The 16,592-nt window shown below is 38.6% G+C and overlaps 2 protein-coding genes across 5 annotated transcripts in view; one reads left to right on the top strand and one right to left on the bottom strand.

Annotated features, from left to right (window-relative positions):
• Window positions 1-16,592, bottom strand: part of LOC121388605 (sodium- and chloride-dependent GABA transporter 1-like) — a 224,808-nt gene that overhangs the window by 28,897 nt on the left and 179,319 nt on the right. For all 3 annotated transcript variants that reach the window (XM_041520012.1, XM_041520011.1, XM_041520013.1), the window contains exons 2-3: window positions 12,684-12,815; window positions 278-599 (exon numbers count right to left, since the gene is read on the bottom strand). In XM_041520012.1, the coding sequence (XP_041375946.1) occupies window positions 278-599; window positions 12,684-12,815 (454 nt within the window). The remainder of the gene's footprint in view (window positions 1-277; window positions 600-12,683; window positions 12,816-16,592) is intronic.
• LOC121388603 lies at window positions 2,904-8,498 on the top strand. 2 transcript variants are annotated; one of them, XM_041520010.1, is made up of 3 exons: window positions 2,904-6,972; window positions 7,006-7,910; window positions 8,358-8,498. In XM_041520010.1, the coding sequence occupies exon 1, from the start codon at window positions 3,416-3,418 to the stop codon at window positions 6,953-6,955; it is 3,540 nt and encodes a 1,179-aa protein (XP_041375944.1). In that variant the 5' UTR covers window positions 2,904-3,415; the 3' UTR covers window positions 6,956-6,972; window positions 7,006-7,910; window positions 8,358-8,498. The 2 variants fall into 2 exon arrangements, with proteins under 2 accessions (XP_041375944.1, XP_041375943.1); XM_041520009.1 differs by having other exon boundaries at window positions 2,904-7,910.

The following is a 16,592-nucleotide window of genomic DNA, read 5'->3' as shown; positions in this document are numbered from 1 at the left end:
AGGGTATGCTAGAGCCCCCAGCCCCTTTTCTCCGCCATGTCTGAACCAGGGCCCGTGCTTATAAAACGTTTAGAGTCCAGACTCAATATCTAATGACGTCACATGCATACACTGTGTATGGCGTTGTCACGACATTAGTGTCTCAGACTCAATTAGTCTCGAGACTAGACTCTGAAAGTTTTATAAGCAGCAGGCGAGATCTCCACTGTCAACCAGGTGCATTTTCTGACCATGACAAAGAACCTGAAACCAGAAGATGGTTTTGACATCCACTCACAAGAAGTATTCTTCTAGCGACGTCCTCGTGGTGTTGCTACTGCCCCACATGTCGTACTCCCTGCCGACGTCTGCAGGCTGTTGCGATGACGTGTTGTACACGACCTCGAGCCCGATCACGCTAACAGTCACGTTGCCGACAGCGCTGATGTTGTTGCTCTCGTTCCCCGTAATGCAGTGGATGCTGTTCCACCAGTTGTCGCACGTGGTCCACGCCAGCGTCGTCGAGAAGGAGTTGTAAAGGTAGAACATACTCCAGGAGCCCAGGATGCTGTAGATGATGACGCCGATCACGGATATGGTCACCATACTGTGGCCGATACCTGCATAACATTGACGTGTTATATTAATATGTTAGTGTCCAAACCCCGACCCAGTGCCTGGTAACATTGATGTGTCATATTAATATGTTAGTGTCTAAACCCCGACCCAGTCTCCAACAACATTGAAGTATCATATTGATGTTAGTGTCTAAACCCCGACCCACTGCCTGGTAACATTGATGTATCATATTAATATGTTAGTGACTAAACCCCGACCCAGTGTCTGGTAACATTGACGTGTTATATTAATATGTTAGTGTCTAAACCCTGACCCAGTGTCTGGTAACATTGTTGTGTTATATTAATATGTTAGTGTCTAAACCCCGACTCAGTGTCTGGTAATATTGATGTGTTATATTAATATGTTAGTGTCTAAACCCCGACCCAGTCTCCAACAACATTGAAGTATCATATTGATGTTAATGTCTAAACCCCGACCCACTGCCTGGTAACATTTGATGTGTCATATTAATATGTTAGTGTCTAAACCCCGACCCACTGCGTGGTAACATTGGTGTGTTACATTAATATGCTAGTGTCTAAACCCCGACCCAGTCTCCAACAACATTGAAGTATCATATTGATGTTAATGTCTAAACCCCGACCCACTGCCTGGTAACATTGATGTGTCATATTAATATGTTAGTGTCTAAACCCCGACCCACTGCGTGGTAACATTGGTGTGTTACATTAATATGCTAGTGTCTAAACCCCGACCCACTGCCTGGTAACATTGTTGTGTCATATTAATATGTTAGTGTCTAAACCCCGTGTCACAACCGTATTTTATTGTACATAAGTTGTGGAGTATCGGTTGTGTAGATTATTTGAATATTTTATTTAGCCTATTACTCGCAGTTGTCATATGGTACCTTTTCACACATGCAGTCAAATACCCTAGCACTTGCAATGGTTTGGTCTACAGTGGCACAGCGTGATTGTGGACTAGTCCATTTTCGTTGACACTTGGTTAAAAGTGCTGGTCAGGGCTACTGTTATGAGAACCCGGAGCTGTGATGCACACGGTGCACGGGCAGTGATACATGGTGTGTGGACACGTGTCACGTTTTGGAACTAGAGAGGTTTCCTGTGAACAGCTGGGGTAAGTAGGGTTTTGTTATGTATCTATGTTTATATTATATTATACTTGGAGTTGCATTATGTTGTAAGTATTTTATTTTAACTTGTATATTAAGGAAAAGGCGGTAATTTGTTAGGAAATTGTATAGTTTGGCAGTAAATATTGTATGTATACTTATAGTAATAATTGTTAACACTGGTTAAAGTAAAAATGGTTGTATAATGTAATTTTAATAGTTGACAACTTTGTACATGTATATTTAATGGACATAGTGTATTAAATAAGAATTGGCCGTAGTGTTTTGTAAATAGGTTGCACTAATAAATGGCCAATGAAAAGTACTGGAAATAGATATTTTTTGTGGAAACCAGGTTATATGCCAAAATCCTGTAAATCAAGGTTTAGTTACTTTATTATGGTGTAATCATGGCAATTGTATTATTTACCATGTTTTTATTGTCGGGTCAGGTGTATTATTGTGAGCTGGGGTGATGATGGGTTACCAGCAGCTTGTTGCGTCACCGTGGGGACTGATACCGATGGCCTCGTTGATAGTGGAAGAGTGACGGTCGGATTTAATGAGTTGGGGTGATAATGGTTACCAGCAGCTTCTGGTGTCACCGTTGACCGACACTATAGATGGCCTTATTTATGGAACAGGGTGACGGCGAGTCGAGGGTTGCAAGAACAAAGCAACACTGTCGATGAACTTGACCTGGACTTGGTTACACGTATTTGAAAGGGGTCTCTATTCCAGAGACTGATAATTTACTGGTGCTTGGTGCCTGGGTGTTATTATATATGAACAGTATTACCTTATTTCCAGTGAATTGTTTATAAACCACCACTAAATATTAAGATTAATAATTATTTATTGATTCTTGGTGAAATACAAATGTAAAATTATTTGGTTTTGTTTTCTGTTGGGAAATTGTGTGATTAAGAGCCCTTGGTCACTCTCGACGTGACATTTTGGTGTCAGAAGTTGGATTCTTGATCTCACGATTTCTTGACAGATTAGCAGTATATGAGTATATGTATTTTTGTATTTTTCTAGTAATTATATATATTATTATTTTTTTTTTTTTTTTTTTTTTTAGTGCAACTGATGGAACTCTGAGTTGGGAATGGTAGAACTGGTTTGGGAGAAAATACGGACCCCAGTTGTTCAGGCACCAGTCTCTGTTCCAAGGATTTTTGGTTCACAATAAACGGGTAAGTATGCATTTGCTGTTTGTGTGAACGGGATAGTGTTGACACTGCGAGTTTTGGTTGTATTGTTTAACTTTAGGGTAGTATAGTATTCTGGGTTGAACTTAGTGCTGGGTACTTCTGAAGGGAAGTTATATTTTAACCAGTAGACAGTGTTTACTTAGGCTAGTTTAATATGGACTCGCTTAAGGAATTAATGGAGCAAGGAGAGCTACTAGGGTACGAGGGTGAGTCGTTAAGAGAATTTGTTAGAGAGCAGCAAGCACAGCAGCGAGAGGAACGGGCAGCTCAAAGAGAAAAGGAAATGGAGGCACAACAGCGAGAGGAACGGGCAGCTCAAAGAGAAAAGGAAATGGAGGCACAACAGCGAGAGGAAGGGTAGCTAAAAGAGAAAAGGAAAGGGAGGAACATGAGTATAAGTTAGCTTTGGAAAAATTAGAATTAGAAATAAAAGCTAAAAAAATTGATCATGAACATCAGTTGGAATTATTACAAAAACAGGCAGAGTTAAGTGGCAAGGGAAATGTGGTTTTTCAGAATGTACCTAAAGGGCCTAAAATTCCTGCTTTTGAGGATGGTAAGGATGACATGGACAGTTATCTTAGACGATTTGAGAGATATGCGGCCAAATGAGATGTGGGCTACTCATCTGAGTGTTTTGTTGAAAGGTAGAGCTTTAGATGTTTATGCATCGATGCCAAGTGAACAAGCTCTTAACTATAACAATTTGAAAGAAGCATTACTTAAAAGATATGACTTGACGGAAGATGGCTTTAGGCTGAAATTCAGAACTGGAAAACCTGAGACAGGTGAGACTTTCCAACAGTTTTCAGTTAGGTTAGCAAGTTATTTGAGAAGATGGTTAGAGATGTCCAAGACTGAGCATACTTTTAAAGCCTTGTTTGATGTCATAATGCGTGATCAGTTTGTACAAATTTGTAACAGAGAACTAGCTTTATTTCTGAAGGAAAGAACACCTACAACAATAGATGAGATGGCTGTTTTGGCGGATCAATTTCGTGAGGCAAGATTTACTCGAGCAGTGAATTTAACAAAAGGTTTGGGAATTCAGTTTAGCCAGAACATTCCAGAAAGGAAAAGCAAAGAAGGTAATGGAACAACTAAAATATCGAAACCGGATGTTTCAGGTTCGTTCTCTAATAAACGTTGCTTTAGATGTGGTAAACTTGGTCATATTGCTACTCGTTGTTATCAAAAAGTACAACAATCCAAGGTAGGTTGCATGACATCAGAACGGGAATTGGTTTCTAGAGAACGATCAGCTGGTGAAATCGGTATTAGAACTGAACAAGGAATGAAGGATAACGGTTACAAAAATGCAGGTACAATACCAAAGGTTTGTGGAACTTGTGTATCATACACCACAACTGTGACAACAGCTTCAACATCAAGTGAGTGCATTCTTAGTACATCGTGTGATTTAAAAACTGAAGTGTTGAGTATGCCTACAGCGAAAGGTTGGTTAGGTGGTGAAGTTGTCAGTGTGTTGCGAGATACTGGATGCAATGGTGTAGTTGTGAGACGATGCTACATTCCTGATGAACAGCTAACTGGTGAGGTTCAAATCTGTATGTTAGCAGATGGATCAAAAGTGGAAGCACCCATAGCAAAAGTGCAAATCGACACACCATATTATACAGGTGAAGTAAAGGCTTGGTGTCTAGAACATCCACTTTATGATTTGATACTTGGCAATATTAAAAATGTCAGGGAGCCAAATCATCCTAATCCAGACTGGAAGCTTATTCAGGCAGTACAAACACGACAGCAGAAACATGACGCAGGTAAGGCGTATTCACCTTTGAAAGTTCCTGAGGGTATTGCTGGATGTGGTTCTCCTGATGAGATGAAGAAGGCACAGGAGGACGATCCTACATTGAGGAAATTATTTGTGCTTGCAGAGAAGGGTCAGCTTTCACAGAACAGGGCACTGTTTTACAAGAAACAAGGGTTACTGTACCGTAAGTTCAAATCTTCTAAGGTGGAGAATGGTAAGACTTTCACCCAATTCGTTGTTCCTCAGCCATATAGAACTAAGGTGCTGAAACTTGCTCATGAATCGATAATGTCTGGCCATTTGGGAACAAAACGCACAGTAAGTAGAATATTAGCGGAGTTTTTCTGGTCAGGAGTGCAAGCGGAAGGAAAAAGGTTCTGTCAGTCATGTGATATTTGTCAACGGATTATCACAAAAGGTAGAGTATGTAAAGTTCCACTGGAGCAAATGCCTCTTATTGATGAACCTTTTAAACGAGTGGCTGTAGATTTGGTGGGTCCACTTAAACCTGCAACAGAAAAAGGCAACAGGTATATCTTAACCTTAGTTGACTATGCTACAAGGTATCCGGAAGCCGTTGCTTTGAAAGGTATCGAAGCTGAAAGAGTGGCGGAAGCCTTGGTAGACATATTTTGTCGAATAGGTGTTCCAAGAGAGATGTTGACCGATATGGGTACACAGTTCACTTCCACACTTATGTCAGAGGTAAGTAGATTGATTTCTTTGAAACAACTTACTACGACGCCATACCACCCAATGTGCAATGGGTTGGTTGGACGGTTTAACGGTACTTTGAAGCAGATGTTGAAACGATTATGTGCCGAGCGTCCACAAGACTGGGATAAGTATTTGAGTGCAGTTCTCTTTGCATATCGTGAAGTGCCTCAGGAGAGTTTGGGGTTTTCACCATTCGAATTGGTTTATGGTCATTCAGTCAGGGGACCAATGTCAATCCTAAAAGAATTATGGACAAAGGAAGTACAGGATGATCAGGTACGGTCAACATATCAGTATGTGATTGATCTCCGGGAAAGACTTGAATTAACACGTCAGATGGCGAAAGAAAACTTGGAAAAATCTGCCAGGAGACACAACTACTATTACAACAAGAAAGCAAGACAGAGAAATATGAAGGTGGGTGAAAAGGTTTTAGTGTTACTGCCAACAGATAACAATAAACTAACCATGCAATGGAAGGGACCTTATACCATTAAGGAAAAGTTGGGGAATGTAGACTATCGGTTAGAAGTGACTAGGAAGATCAAAACATTCCATGCGAACATGTTGAAGCATTATGTTCAGAGAGAAAACCAGGATGGTGTGTTAGCATTAGTTAACGTTGCTGTCATAGATCTTCAGACAGACGAGGGTATTGAAAGTCATGATGGATTGGTTGAACCTCCGAGTGTAAGAATCGCCCAGGGTCCGAATGAGGTAAAGGTGAACTCAGGTTTGGCTTGGGATCAAATTCAAGAGGTAAGGAAATTGTTGTATGAATATTCTGATGTTTTGTCAGATTCGCCAGGGTATACCAGTTTGGCAATTCATGATATCAGACTGTTATCAGATACTCCAGTTAGAGTTAAACCCCATCCTTTGCCTTTTGCAATGCGTGACGTGGTCGATGATGAGGTAAGGAGTATGTTACAGATGGATATTATTGAATATTCAGATAGTCCATATTCATCACCCATAGTCATTGTCAAAAAGAAAGATGGGACTAATAGATTTTGCATAGATTTCAGGAGGTTGAACAAAATTACCATTTTCGACGCTGAACCAATGCCAAATGCAGACGAGATCTTTGCCAAATTGAATGGATGTAGGTATATAAGTAAACTGGATTTGTCAAAGGGCTATTGGCAGCTACCACTGACAGAAAGCGCGAAAGGATTAACCGCTTTCCAAACCCCCATGGGATTGTTTCAGTTCAAAGTTATGCCATTCGGATTGGTAAATGCACCTGCTAGTTTTAGTAGACTGATGAGAAAACTACTGCAAGATATGCAAAATATTGATAATTTCATAGATGATATAATTATCTACACCACCACTTTTGGAGAACATATGCAGGTGTTGAAAGAGCTGCTGATTAGGTTAAGAAATGCAAATCTGACTGCAAAGCCAAGTAAGTGCTACATTGGTTTTCAAAGTTTGGAATGTCTAGGACACATAGTGGGAAATGAAAAGCTGGAACCAGTGCTAGATAAGGTCAAAGCTATTAAAGAGGCTAAACAACCGGAGACAAAGAAACAGGTAAAATAATTTTTGGGACTAGTTGGGTTTTATCGAAAATTCATTCCAAATTTTGTAAGCATTGCTACTCCTTTGACAGACCTAACCAGGAAAGGACAACCAAATAAGATTGTATGGGAACAAGCACAAGAAAATGCTTTTCATACATTGAAAAATGCTCTTACTAGGTTTCCTATCTTAAAATTGCCAGATGTGGATAAAACTTTCATTCTACAGACCGATGCTTCGGAGAATGGAATTGGGGCAGTTTTGTCACAAATGGATGAGGGTATAAAAATGCCAATAGCTTATGCTAGTCGAAAGTACAAGAAAGCAGAAACTCACTATGCCACAGTTGAGAAAGAATGTTTAGCTATTGTGTGGGCTATACAGAAATTTCAAAGGTATTTGTATGGTCGTGAGTTTATTTTAGAAACAGATCATCAGCCTTTAGTGTATCTGAACAAATCAAAATGTGCAAATGCAAGACTAATGCGTTGGGCTTTGGTGTTACAACCGTACAGGTTTCAGATTGTTGCTATAAAAGGGTCAGAAAATGTTGGGGCAGATTGCTTGACTAGATTGTGAATATAGTGATATAAAATAGGTTGTGTAGTGGCAAAGTGCTTTACACTTCTTTTGGGGGAAAGGTAATGTCACAACCGTATTTTATTGTACATAAGTTGTGGAGTATCGGTTGTGTAGATTATTTGAATATTTTATTTAGCCTATTACTCGCAGTTGTCATATGGTACCTTTTCACACGTGCAGTCAAATACACTAGCACTTGCAATGGTTTGGTCTGCAGTGGCACAGCGTGATTGTGGACTAGTCCATTTTCGTTGACACTTGGTTAAAAGTGCTGGTCAGGGCTATTGTTAGGAGAACCCAGAGCTGTGATGCACACGGTGCACGGGCAGTGATACATGGTGTGTGGACACGTTTCACGTTTTGGAACTAGAGAGGTTTCCTGTGAACAGCTGGGGTAAGTAGGGTTTTGTTATGTATCTATGTTTATATTATATTATACTTGGAGTTGCATTATGTTGTAAGTATTTTATTTTAACTTGTATATTAAGGAAAAGGCGGTAATTTGTTAGGAAATTGTATAGTTTGGCAGTAAATATTGTATGTATACTTATAGTAATAATTGTTAACACTGGTTAAAGTAAAAATGGTTGTATAATGTAATTTTAATAGTTGACAACTTTGTACATGTATATTTAATGGACATAGTGTATTAAATAAGAATTGGCCGTAGTGTTTTGTAAATAGGTTGCACTAATAAATGGCCAATGAAAAGTACTGGAAATAGATATTTTTTGTGGAAACCAGGTTATATGCCAAAATCCTGTAAATCAAGGTTTAGTTACTTTATTATGGTGTAATCATGGCAATTGTATTATTTACCATGTTTTTATTGTCGGGTCAGGTGTATTATTGTGAGCTGGGGTGATGATGGGTTACCAGCAGCTTGTTGCGTCACCGTGGGGACTGATACCGATGGCCTCGTTGATAGTGGAAGAGTGACGGTCGGATTTAATGAGTTGGGGTGATAATGGTTACCAGCAGCAGATGGCCTTATTTATGGAACAGGGTGACGGCGAGTCGAGGGTTGCAAGAACAAAGCAAACACTGTCGATGAACTTGACCTGGACTTGGTTACACGTATTTGAAAGGGGTCTCTGTTCCAGAGACTGATAATTTACTGGTGCTTGGTGCCTGGGTGTTATTATATATGAACAGTATTACCTTATTTCCAGTGAATTGTTTATAAACCACCACTAAATATTAAGATTAATAATTATTTATTGATTCTTGGTGAAATACAAATGTAAAATTATTTGTTTTTGTTTTCTGTTGGGAAATTGTGTGATTAAGAGCCCTTGGTCACTCTTGACGTGACACCCCGACTCAGTGTCTGGTAATATTGATGTGTTATATTAATATGTTAGTGTCTAAACCCCGACCCAGTCTCCAAAAACATTGAAGTATCATATTGATGTTAATGTCTAAACCCCGACCCACTGCCTGGTAACATTGATGTGTCATATTAATATGTTAGTGTCTAAACCCCGACCCACTGCGTGGTAACATTGGTGTGTTACATTAATATGCTAGTGTCTAAACCGCGACCCACTGCATGGTAACATTGACGTGTCATATTAATATGTTAGTGTCTAAACCCCGACTCGGTGTCTGGTAACATTGATGTGTCTTAGTAATATGTTAGTGTCTAAACTCCTATCCAGTGCTTGACAACATTGATGTGCCCAAGAGAGAGAGAGAGAGAGAGAGAGAGAGAGAGAGAGAGAGAGAGAGAGAGAGAGAGAGAGAGAGATAGAGAGAGAGATAGAGAGAGAGATTTCGTCAAGAGTATTTTTTAATATGGAAAATATCAACCGAGACGATTTTGATACTTTACATATTATAAAACACGAGTAGCGAATTCTATTTAACCTATAACACTTCTAAAATAAAATTCTAATTAATGTTTTAGTAAATCACAGTACTAAAGTCGCCGCCATCGATAATATGACGTCATCATGATTAGCACAGATTAGTTTGACGTCACGCATTTTAACTAAATCTGTGAAAACGTTACGCTCAGGTACACGGGTCTTGTTGGCTTGTAAGCAAATGACCCATTCACAGCAACACATTATCTAGAGACCTTGCAAATGTGCATACCATTATTAACCGGGTTAATAAAGTAAATTATCACAGCGCAGGTAGGCGGTAAATGAATATTGGTTATTGATGTATATATATAATATTACAGACAATGTCTTAAAAAAAAAATTCCAAATGCTTTTGTTTCGATGATCGACCATTCTCGGTTTCTTCTGTAGGAATCGATTACGATCCTGCTGCAAGCTTTAAAGGGACAGAACCTAGTTTTTTATTAAAAACTAAGACATATTTTTCACCTAGACCCTATTTTCAACCCGTAAAAATGGACACTAAGTTTGGTTAATTTACAAATCTGTAACAAATTTGGATATAACAGAATGAAACAAGAGTCTATGATGTTGAAATAACCTTAAAAGTAGACTAAAACGAGACTCCATAACCGTTAGTTCTCATACACGTGTTGTTTTAAAAATATGAAAAATTTATTTTGTGGTATTAGAAACACCAGGACGATCAGAAAGACTACGGTTGTACGGAAATGGATAATCTAAACAATAAAACATAAGTAATATTTGATTTCAATGATCATAAGCGGCTCTAATAGTGAAACATATCCCTTAGTGTTTAATAACTAGGGTATGTCCCTTTAAATAACCGTGTCCTTGATGCAAGGTCATGATTTAATCGTAAACAGAAGTGCTAACAAAAAAACACTGGGCCCATATTTTCGAAGCTATCTTAGCCTACGAAATCGTGAAATCATCGTAAGCTATGACGTCACTATGGCGTGCGCTGTAGTGACGTCACAACCTACGACGGTTTTACGATTTCGTAGCGCTAAGATGGCTTCGAAAATAGGGCCCCAGTACTCTAGGTCATGGGTTGAAATATCGGCCCTTGTTTACATACTTGGCCAAATCTACTACGTGCATCAATTAAATGAACCTAGCCAATGTAACCAGAGAATGATGGTAATACTAAGAGAGAAAAAAGCAGATACAAATATTATGTTTCAGGAACGTCAAATGATACGGGTTTTTTTTTTTACAGTGAGACTGACAAGTTATTCAAACAACTGTTCTTTGCAGTCGTACATTAACTGGAGTACAATTGAATACAGTTGACACGTTTTGGTATTTTAAAACACCGAACATAATGGTTATCAATTACATGTGATAAACGTTAAAATATTACATGTATAAACTATCGTAGGATACCTCTACGAATTACGTAATAATATATATAACGTGCACATTCACGTGTTCCAATATATTGTACACCCAGGACAAATTACAGGGACAACTCTCTCTCTCTCTCTCTCTCTCTCTCTCTCTCTCTCTCTCTCTCTCTCTCTCTCTCTCTCTCTCTCTCTCTCTCTCTCTCTCTCTCGCTCTCAAGAGAAGAAGAGCAGCATGTCTCTTTATTGATGGGTTTCTCTCTTGTCACCCAGAACAGAGGCCGATAGATGATGTCTGAAGCCTGAACTTCGACTCCTGCTAAGAACGTTTGCATTCATAATTAAAACTTGGCGCGCACACTGTACACTGACAGTACAGCGTTTATCCAATTTCTCTATTGTTATTATTTTATGTTTAAAGGTTGTACTAAACCAAATAACACTCAGCTGGGTCAAAGTTCGAGGTGCACTTTTTTTATAGAGAAGTTAACCTCACAAGTCATGTAATTGGTCATAAATGTGAGTGTGTTGGTTGTAAAAACATTTTAGTTTCATCTGGGCTAAAAATGTAAGCAATTTTATTGCATCTGGGACCACTGTGTCAAGTAGCTTTGTGCTTGAAACACGTATGGGGTGTCTGTAAAACAAGTACTCGAATTTTGTGCGGAACTATGGTAGTTATAGACGCTACCCGTTATCTCAGAAATGAACAGCTTGACCTCAATATTATTCTGATTCACTTTACGGGTGAGGGGTAGTGGTATTTATATCCGTTGAGTTTATGTCGATTGATACGCTGCAGGTAGACGTTTTAGCCACATATGTTACTATTGTCGTCTATGGGATTTTATTTGGTAGTATACATCCTAGACGGACATGTCAATAGCGTGTTATCAAAGGAGCGGCTTTAGAGCGCATTCAGTCATCGGGAAGTCACGTGTTTAAACAAATTAATTTAAATGAAAATAAAAATAATAATACATTATATTATAAATGACACGAGTGTTTATAGCTATAATTTCCTTTGTGGATAATATGATTGTTTAAATGACAAAAGGGGAACATGAAATATCCTATTCTAACAAAATTAATTAAAGAATAAGAAAATGTTTTCAAATAATATAAATAAATTTGGAATAAAAATTTACGACTTATATTTTGTTGATCAAATAAACTGGTTGTTGTTCGCGATCTCTCCGTTTCTGCCTCTCTGTCTCTGTCTCTCTGCCTCTTTCTTTCTTTCTATCTGTCTGTCTGTCTGTCTCTCTCTCTCTCTCTCTCTGTCTCTCTCTGTCTCTCTCTCTCTCTCTCTCTCTCTCTCTCTCTCTCTCTCTCTCTCTCTCTCTCTCTCTCTCTGTCTTTCTGCCTCTCTTTCTGTCTGGCTATCTGTCTCTTTCTCTCTCTACCCCTGCGTGTGCTGTAACCTCACCGTGGTGCAGGGGTGTAACATTCTCTTTGAATACAGCACAACATTGAAGTTTTGAGTAAAATTCAGTATCCGTAAAATTCTTTGATGATTGTGTTTTTGCACAGTTCTTTACACTGTTTTTGTTTGTCTTGAGTTTTTGTGTTGATGTTGATCATCACTTTATTTGTTTGCATTGCCATGAGTTGACACCCAGTGGCCAATGTATTTTTCGTGCTGGGGTGTCGTTAAACATTCATTCATTCATTCAATACTTTCTCTCTCTACGTCTCTCTCTCTCTCTCTCTCTCTCTCTCTCTGTCTATCTGTGTGTGTGTGTGTGTGTGTGTGTGTTCTCTCTCTCTCTCTCTCTCTCTCTCTCTCTCTCTCTCTCTCTCTCTCTCTCTCTCTCTCTCTCTCTCTCTCTCTTTCCCTGTTTATCTCTACAATAAATATAGTCTCTAGTGTTACATATCTCTGCCTCTCTGTCTATATTTGTCTATCTACCTCTCTCGCTGCTCAAATCTAGAAGTAATGCTTACCTTTCAACATTGGACACATACTCCATATGTCTGTGGGACTTAGTCCTGAATACTGTCCAATCGCTTGCTCCAGGAAGAATATCGGGTAGCACAGGGCGATGATAAATATGCAGTATGGTATCAGGAAGGCTCCTGTGGGGCATAACATAAACATAAGACACGTAATACACAGAACACTGCCTCTGGAATACATACCTGCGCCAGAGAAGTCATAATCTACATCAGAAAATGATGTTATATTATGTCTAGGTTATATTTTGAGCTTATTAAAGCTGTATCTGTACCTGTATTTTTTTAATTAGTAAATTATGTTAAAACATTGCAACTTTAAAGCTGTATCCTAACCGGCCGCGAGGGACGTGAGCGATGCGAGCGATTATTTTAGAAATCATTGATTTCCATAACGGCATCCTAACTGCACGCGCGCGACGCGACGCTACAGCTTAATATACAGCTTAAGGCGGAAATTATATCTGTCCTTAATTAATCCATAAGCTTGATCGGATACATATACGTAACCCATAATGCAGAGATTATAGAAAAATCGAATATGAATCGGGTACGGAGACAAATGGAACCTACTTGTACTAAAGCGCGATTGTTACATATTACGCATTGTAGATTACGTACATACGTACATGCATGCACACGTATTACGGACAAAACAATACAAAACAAAACAAAACAAAAACACCCACCCACCCACTGGGAGTAAGCAGACAAACGTATTGCAGATTTTATGGGCTTTACAATCTAAGCATACTGTTATATTCAACGTTAGCACGTGTTACTTTTTATAAAGTGGATACTTTCTTATCTATAATGACACAGCCAAGTCGTAAATTCAGTGCACACGTGTACGTGAATTCAGATTAGTGTTCTGTGTTTATTTCATTGCAATGCCATGACTTACAAAGCAAAGTTCGCCATTCAAGGACATTATATATACAATGTAGTAGCATGTTGCAATAAATAGAATATTAGATTCTTCCTCGTAAGTTACCGAAATTAAATCCTGCCCGTTATGAGGATAAATGCTCGCCCACGCATTTTTTTGTTATTTATTTATTTATTTATTGTTGTCGTTATTATTTGTATTCTGTATTGTAAGTTTTGTTGTTATTATTATTATTATTATTGTTGGTGCCATTTAAAATGTTGTTGCTATTATTATTATTATTACTATTATTATTATTGCTATTATTATTGTTATTTTAACTGTTGTCGTTACTTTGATTATGATTATGATTATTATGATTAGTAGTGGTATTAGAATTACTATTGGACAAAAAGTGTTTTAAGATACTCGATGTGTGATATTTATAATGTCCTGAAGAGAGGCCTAAATTTAAATTCATATTTACCCTACTTTAAAAACAAAAAAATGTCCGGTGGTTGTTCGCGGTGATGTCAACGGACAAAATGTCAAAGGGGAAAATGGCTACCATTAATGTGGTATCTGGTTCAAAATGGCTCCCTCCCTGTGAGTGTGTATTGTGTGGGTGTGTATTGTAGGTGTACTATATATATATATATATATATATATATATATATATATATATATATATATATATATATATATATATATTATATATTTGTGTGTGTGTGTATATACGTACATGTATGTTTGCGTGTGTGCGTGTGCACGTGCGCGTGTGTTTTGTGTCTATGTAAACGGGTTGAGAAAATCGAGTTCTCTACTCATTACAAAATTGGCAATAATTAGAGGATGGTCCATTTGTCGGTTTTATCGCTCAGCTAAACTCTTATTAGCTAGGTTTTTTTTTCTGTTGACATATTTTCCACTGACATTTTGACCATTACATTTAAACCGTTAGCATTGGGACCGTTGACATTTTGTCTTGCATCCATGTGCGGCGAACGCATCAGCTCTGTGACGTTGCAGTTGGGAAGATGCTTCTTCCACTGCATGGATGCTTGACAACTAGGATAAAACCTCTCAAAAAGAGATCCTCGTGGTTCTATAGACAGTCCAATTGTTGATTTTCGTGATTCTGTAGATAGTCGAGTTGTCGATTTTCGTGATTCTATAAGCAGTCGAGTTGTCAATATTCGTGATACTATAAATAGTCGAGTTGTCGATCTTCGTGATATTATAAATAGTCGAGATACTATAGACTTTCGAGCTGATGATCTTTGTGTTTCTAAAGGTTAGTCAAGTTGTCGATCTGTGTTTTTCTATAGTTAGTCAAGTTGTCGATCTTCTTGATTCTATACATAGTCGAGTTGTCGTTCTTCTTGATTCTATAGACAGTCAAGTTGTCGATCTTCGTGATACTATAGGTTTTCGAGCTGATGATCCTTATGGTTCTATAGATAGTCGAGTTGTCGATCTTCGTGATTCTATAAATAGTCGAGGTGTCAATCTTCGTGAGTCTATAGATAGGCGAGTTGTCGATCTTCGTGATTCTATAGATTCGTCGAGTTGTCAATCTTCGCGATTCTATAGATAGTCGAGGTGTCAATCTTCGTGAGTCTATAGATAGTCGAGTTGTCGCTGTTCGTGATTCAATAGATAGTCGAATAATTATTGACCTTTGTGATTATATAGATAGTCGAGTTGCCGATCTTCGTGATACTATAAATAGTCGAGTTGTGGATCTTCGGAATTCTATAGATAGTCGAATTGTTATGGTTGTATAGATAGTGAAGGGCTGGATCTCGTTCAGTCAGTAGAATGCTCGCCTTAGGTGCTTACCTCGTTGGATCGAACCACTTTATTGGACTAATTCTCTTAACGTTTTTCCCCGTCCCAATCAGTGTTCCACAAGTGGTATAACCAAAAGCCGTGGTATGTTATGTGCTGTCTGTGAAGAAGTGGCTTGCAGTTTTATCGATCGTATCCGGAGTTAGTAGCTATAGTATGTTTATTGATAACAGAAGGTCTGTGGATTCTTTATGAACCGTTGCTTGCATGGGGGCAAATATCATAAAATGGACAACCCCTGTTGTCCCACTTTTTCTCCCAAGATATTGATTTAAACAACCACACTCACTAAACCTGACCGGAGTACGCCTGTTTTACACATAAAGTACTACATTAGCATGGGCTGGAAGTACCACAGACAAGTCTGTAATGTTAACGACTTACACATCCTTGCAAGCTATAAGCTTCTTTCTGTAGTGTGTGTATTAGTGGTTAATATGCGAAATATTTGTTAACGGCGAACACAAAAATGATCAATGTGAACGAATTAATTATAAACATAGGGAGAGTTATCTCTGGCGGCAGAGAGCGATCATAACCGTCCAAATGTCCATTTAGCTCTCCAACAGAAGAGTACTCGAGCTATGTCCCAGTTGGCGGACATATGTTCAGCACCCTTTAAGCGCTGACCTGAGGGCGCATCGCTTATATTACACTTATTATCTTTTCTATCCGCCTCGGTGGTGTCGTGGTTAAGCCATCGGACATAACGTTGGTAGGTAAAGGGTTCGCAGCCCGGTAGCGGCTCCCACACAGAGCAAACTTTGACGACTCAATGGGTAAGGTGCAAGACAGTTACATCCTCTTCTCTGTTCCTAACCAGTAACCAACTAACAACTAACCCACTGAGGTGTCTGCCCAGGACAGCGTGTTTGAACCTTAACTGAATATAAGCACGAAATTTTTTAAAATGACAGATATTTCTCTCTTTTGCTTGTGTTGCGGGAACAAGGGACAAAAAAGAAAGAAAAACAACAGAATATAAACGGTATCGTGTTGGTAATCTTATACATGTAGCACGTTTTAAGTTTCAGTGGTCTTTGCAAAGGTGGGGTTGTTTTTGTTTGCTTTATTGCTGACTATTTTAAATGTATTTACTAGACTGTGACAACTAGATTCATTTACTAAATGTATATAGTCTTACATTAGTCTGCGTCATTTCTTGAACTATGGGCTTCTTT

Source organism: Gigantopelta aegis, chromosome 14 (genome assembly GCF_016097555.1).
Source record: "Gigantopelta aegis isolate Gae_Host chromosome 14, Gae_host_genome, whole genome shotgun sequence".
NCBI lineage: Eukaryota > Metazoa > Mollusca > Gastropoda > Neomphalida > Peltospiridae > Gigantopelta > Gigantopelta aegis.
The sequence above is the reverse complement of the archived record's forward strand: the minus strand, read 5'-3'. Positions and strand labels throughout refer to the sequence as shown.

Coding starts and splice junctions, on each gene's coding strand:
- LOC121388603 (XM_041520010.1), top strand. CDS start 3,416: ATGTGGTTTTTCAGAATGTACCTAAAGGGCCTAAAATTCCTGCTTTTG.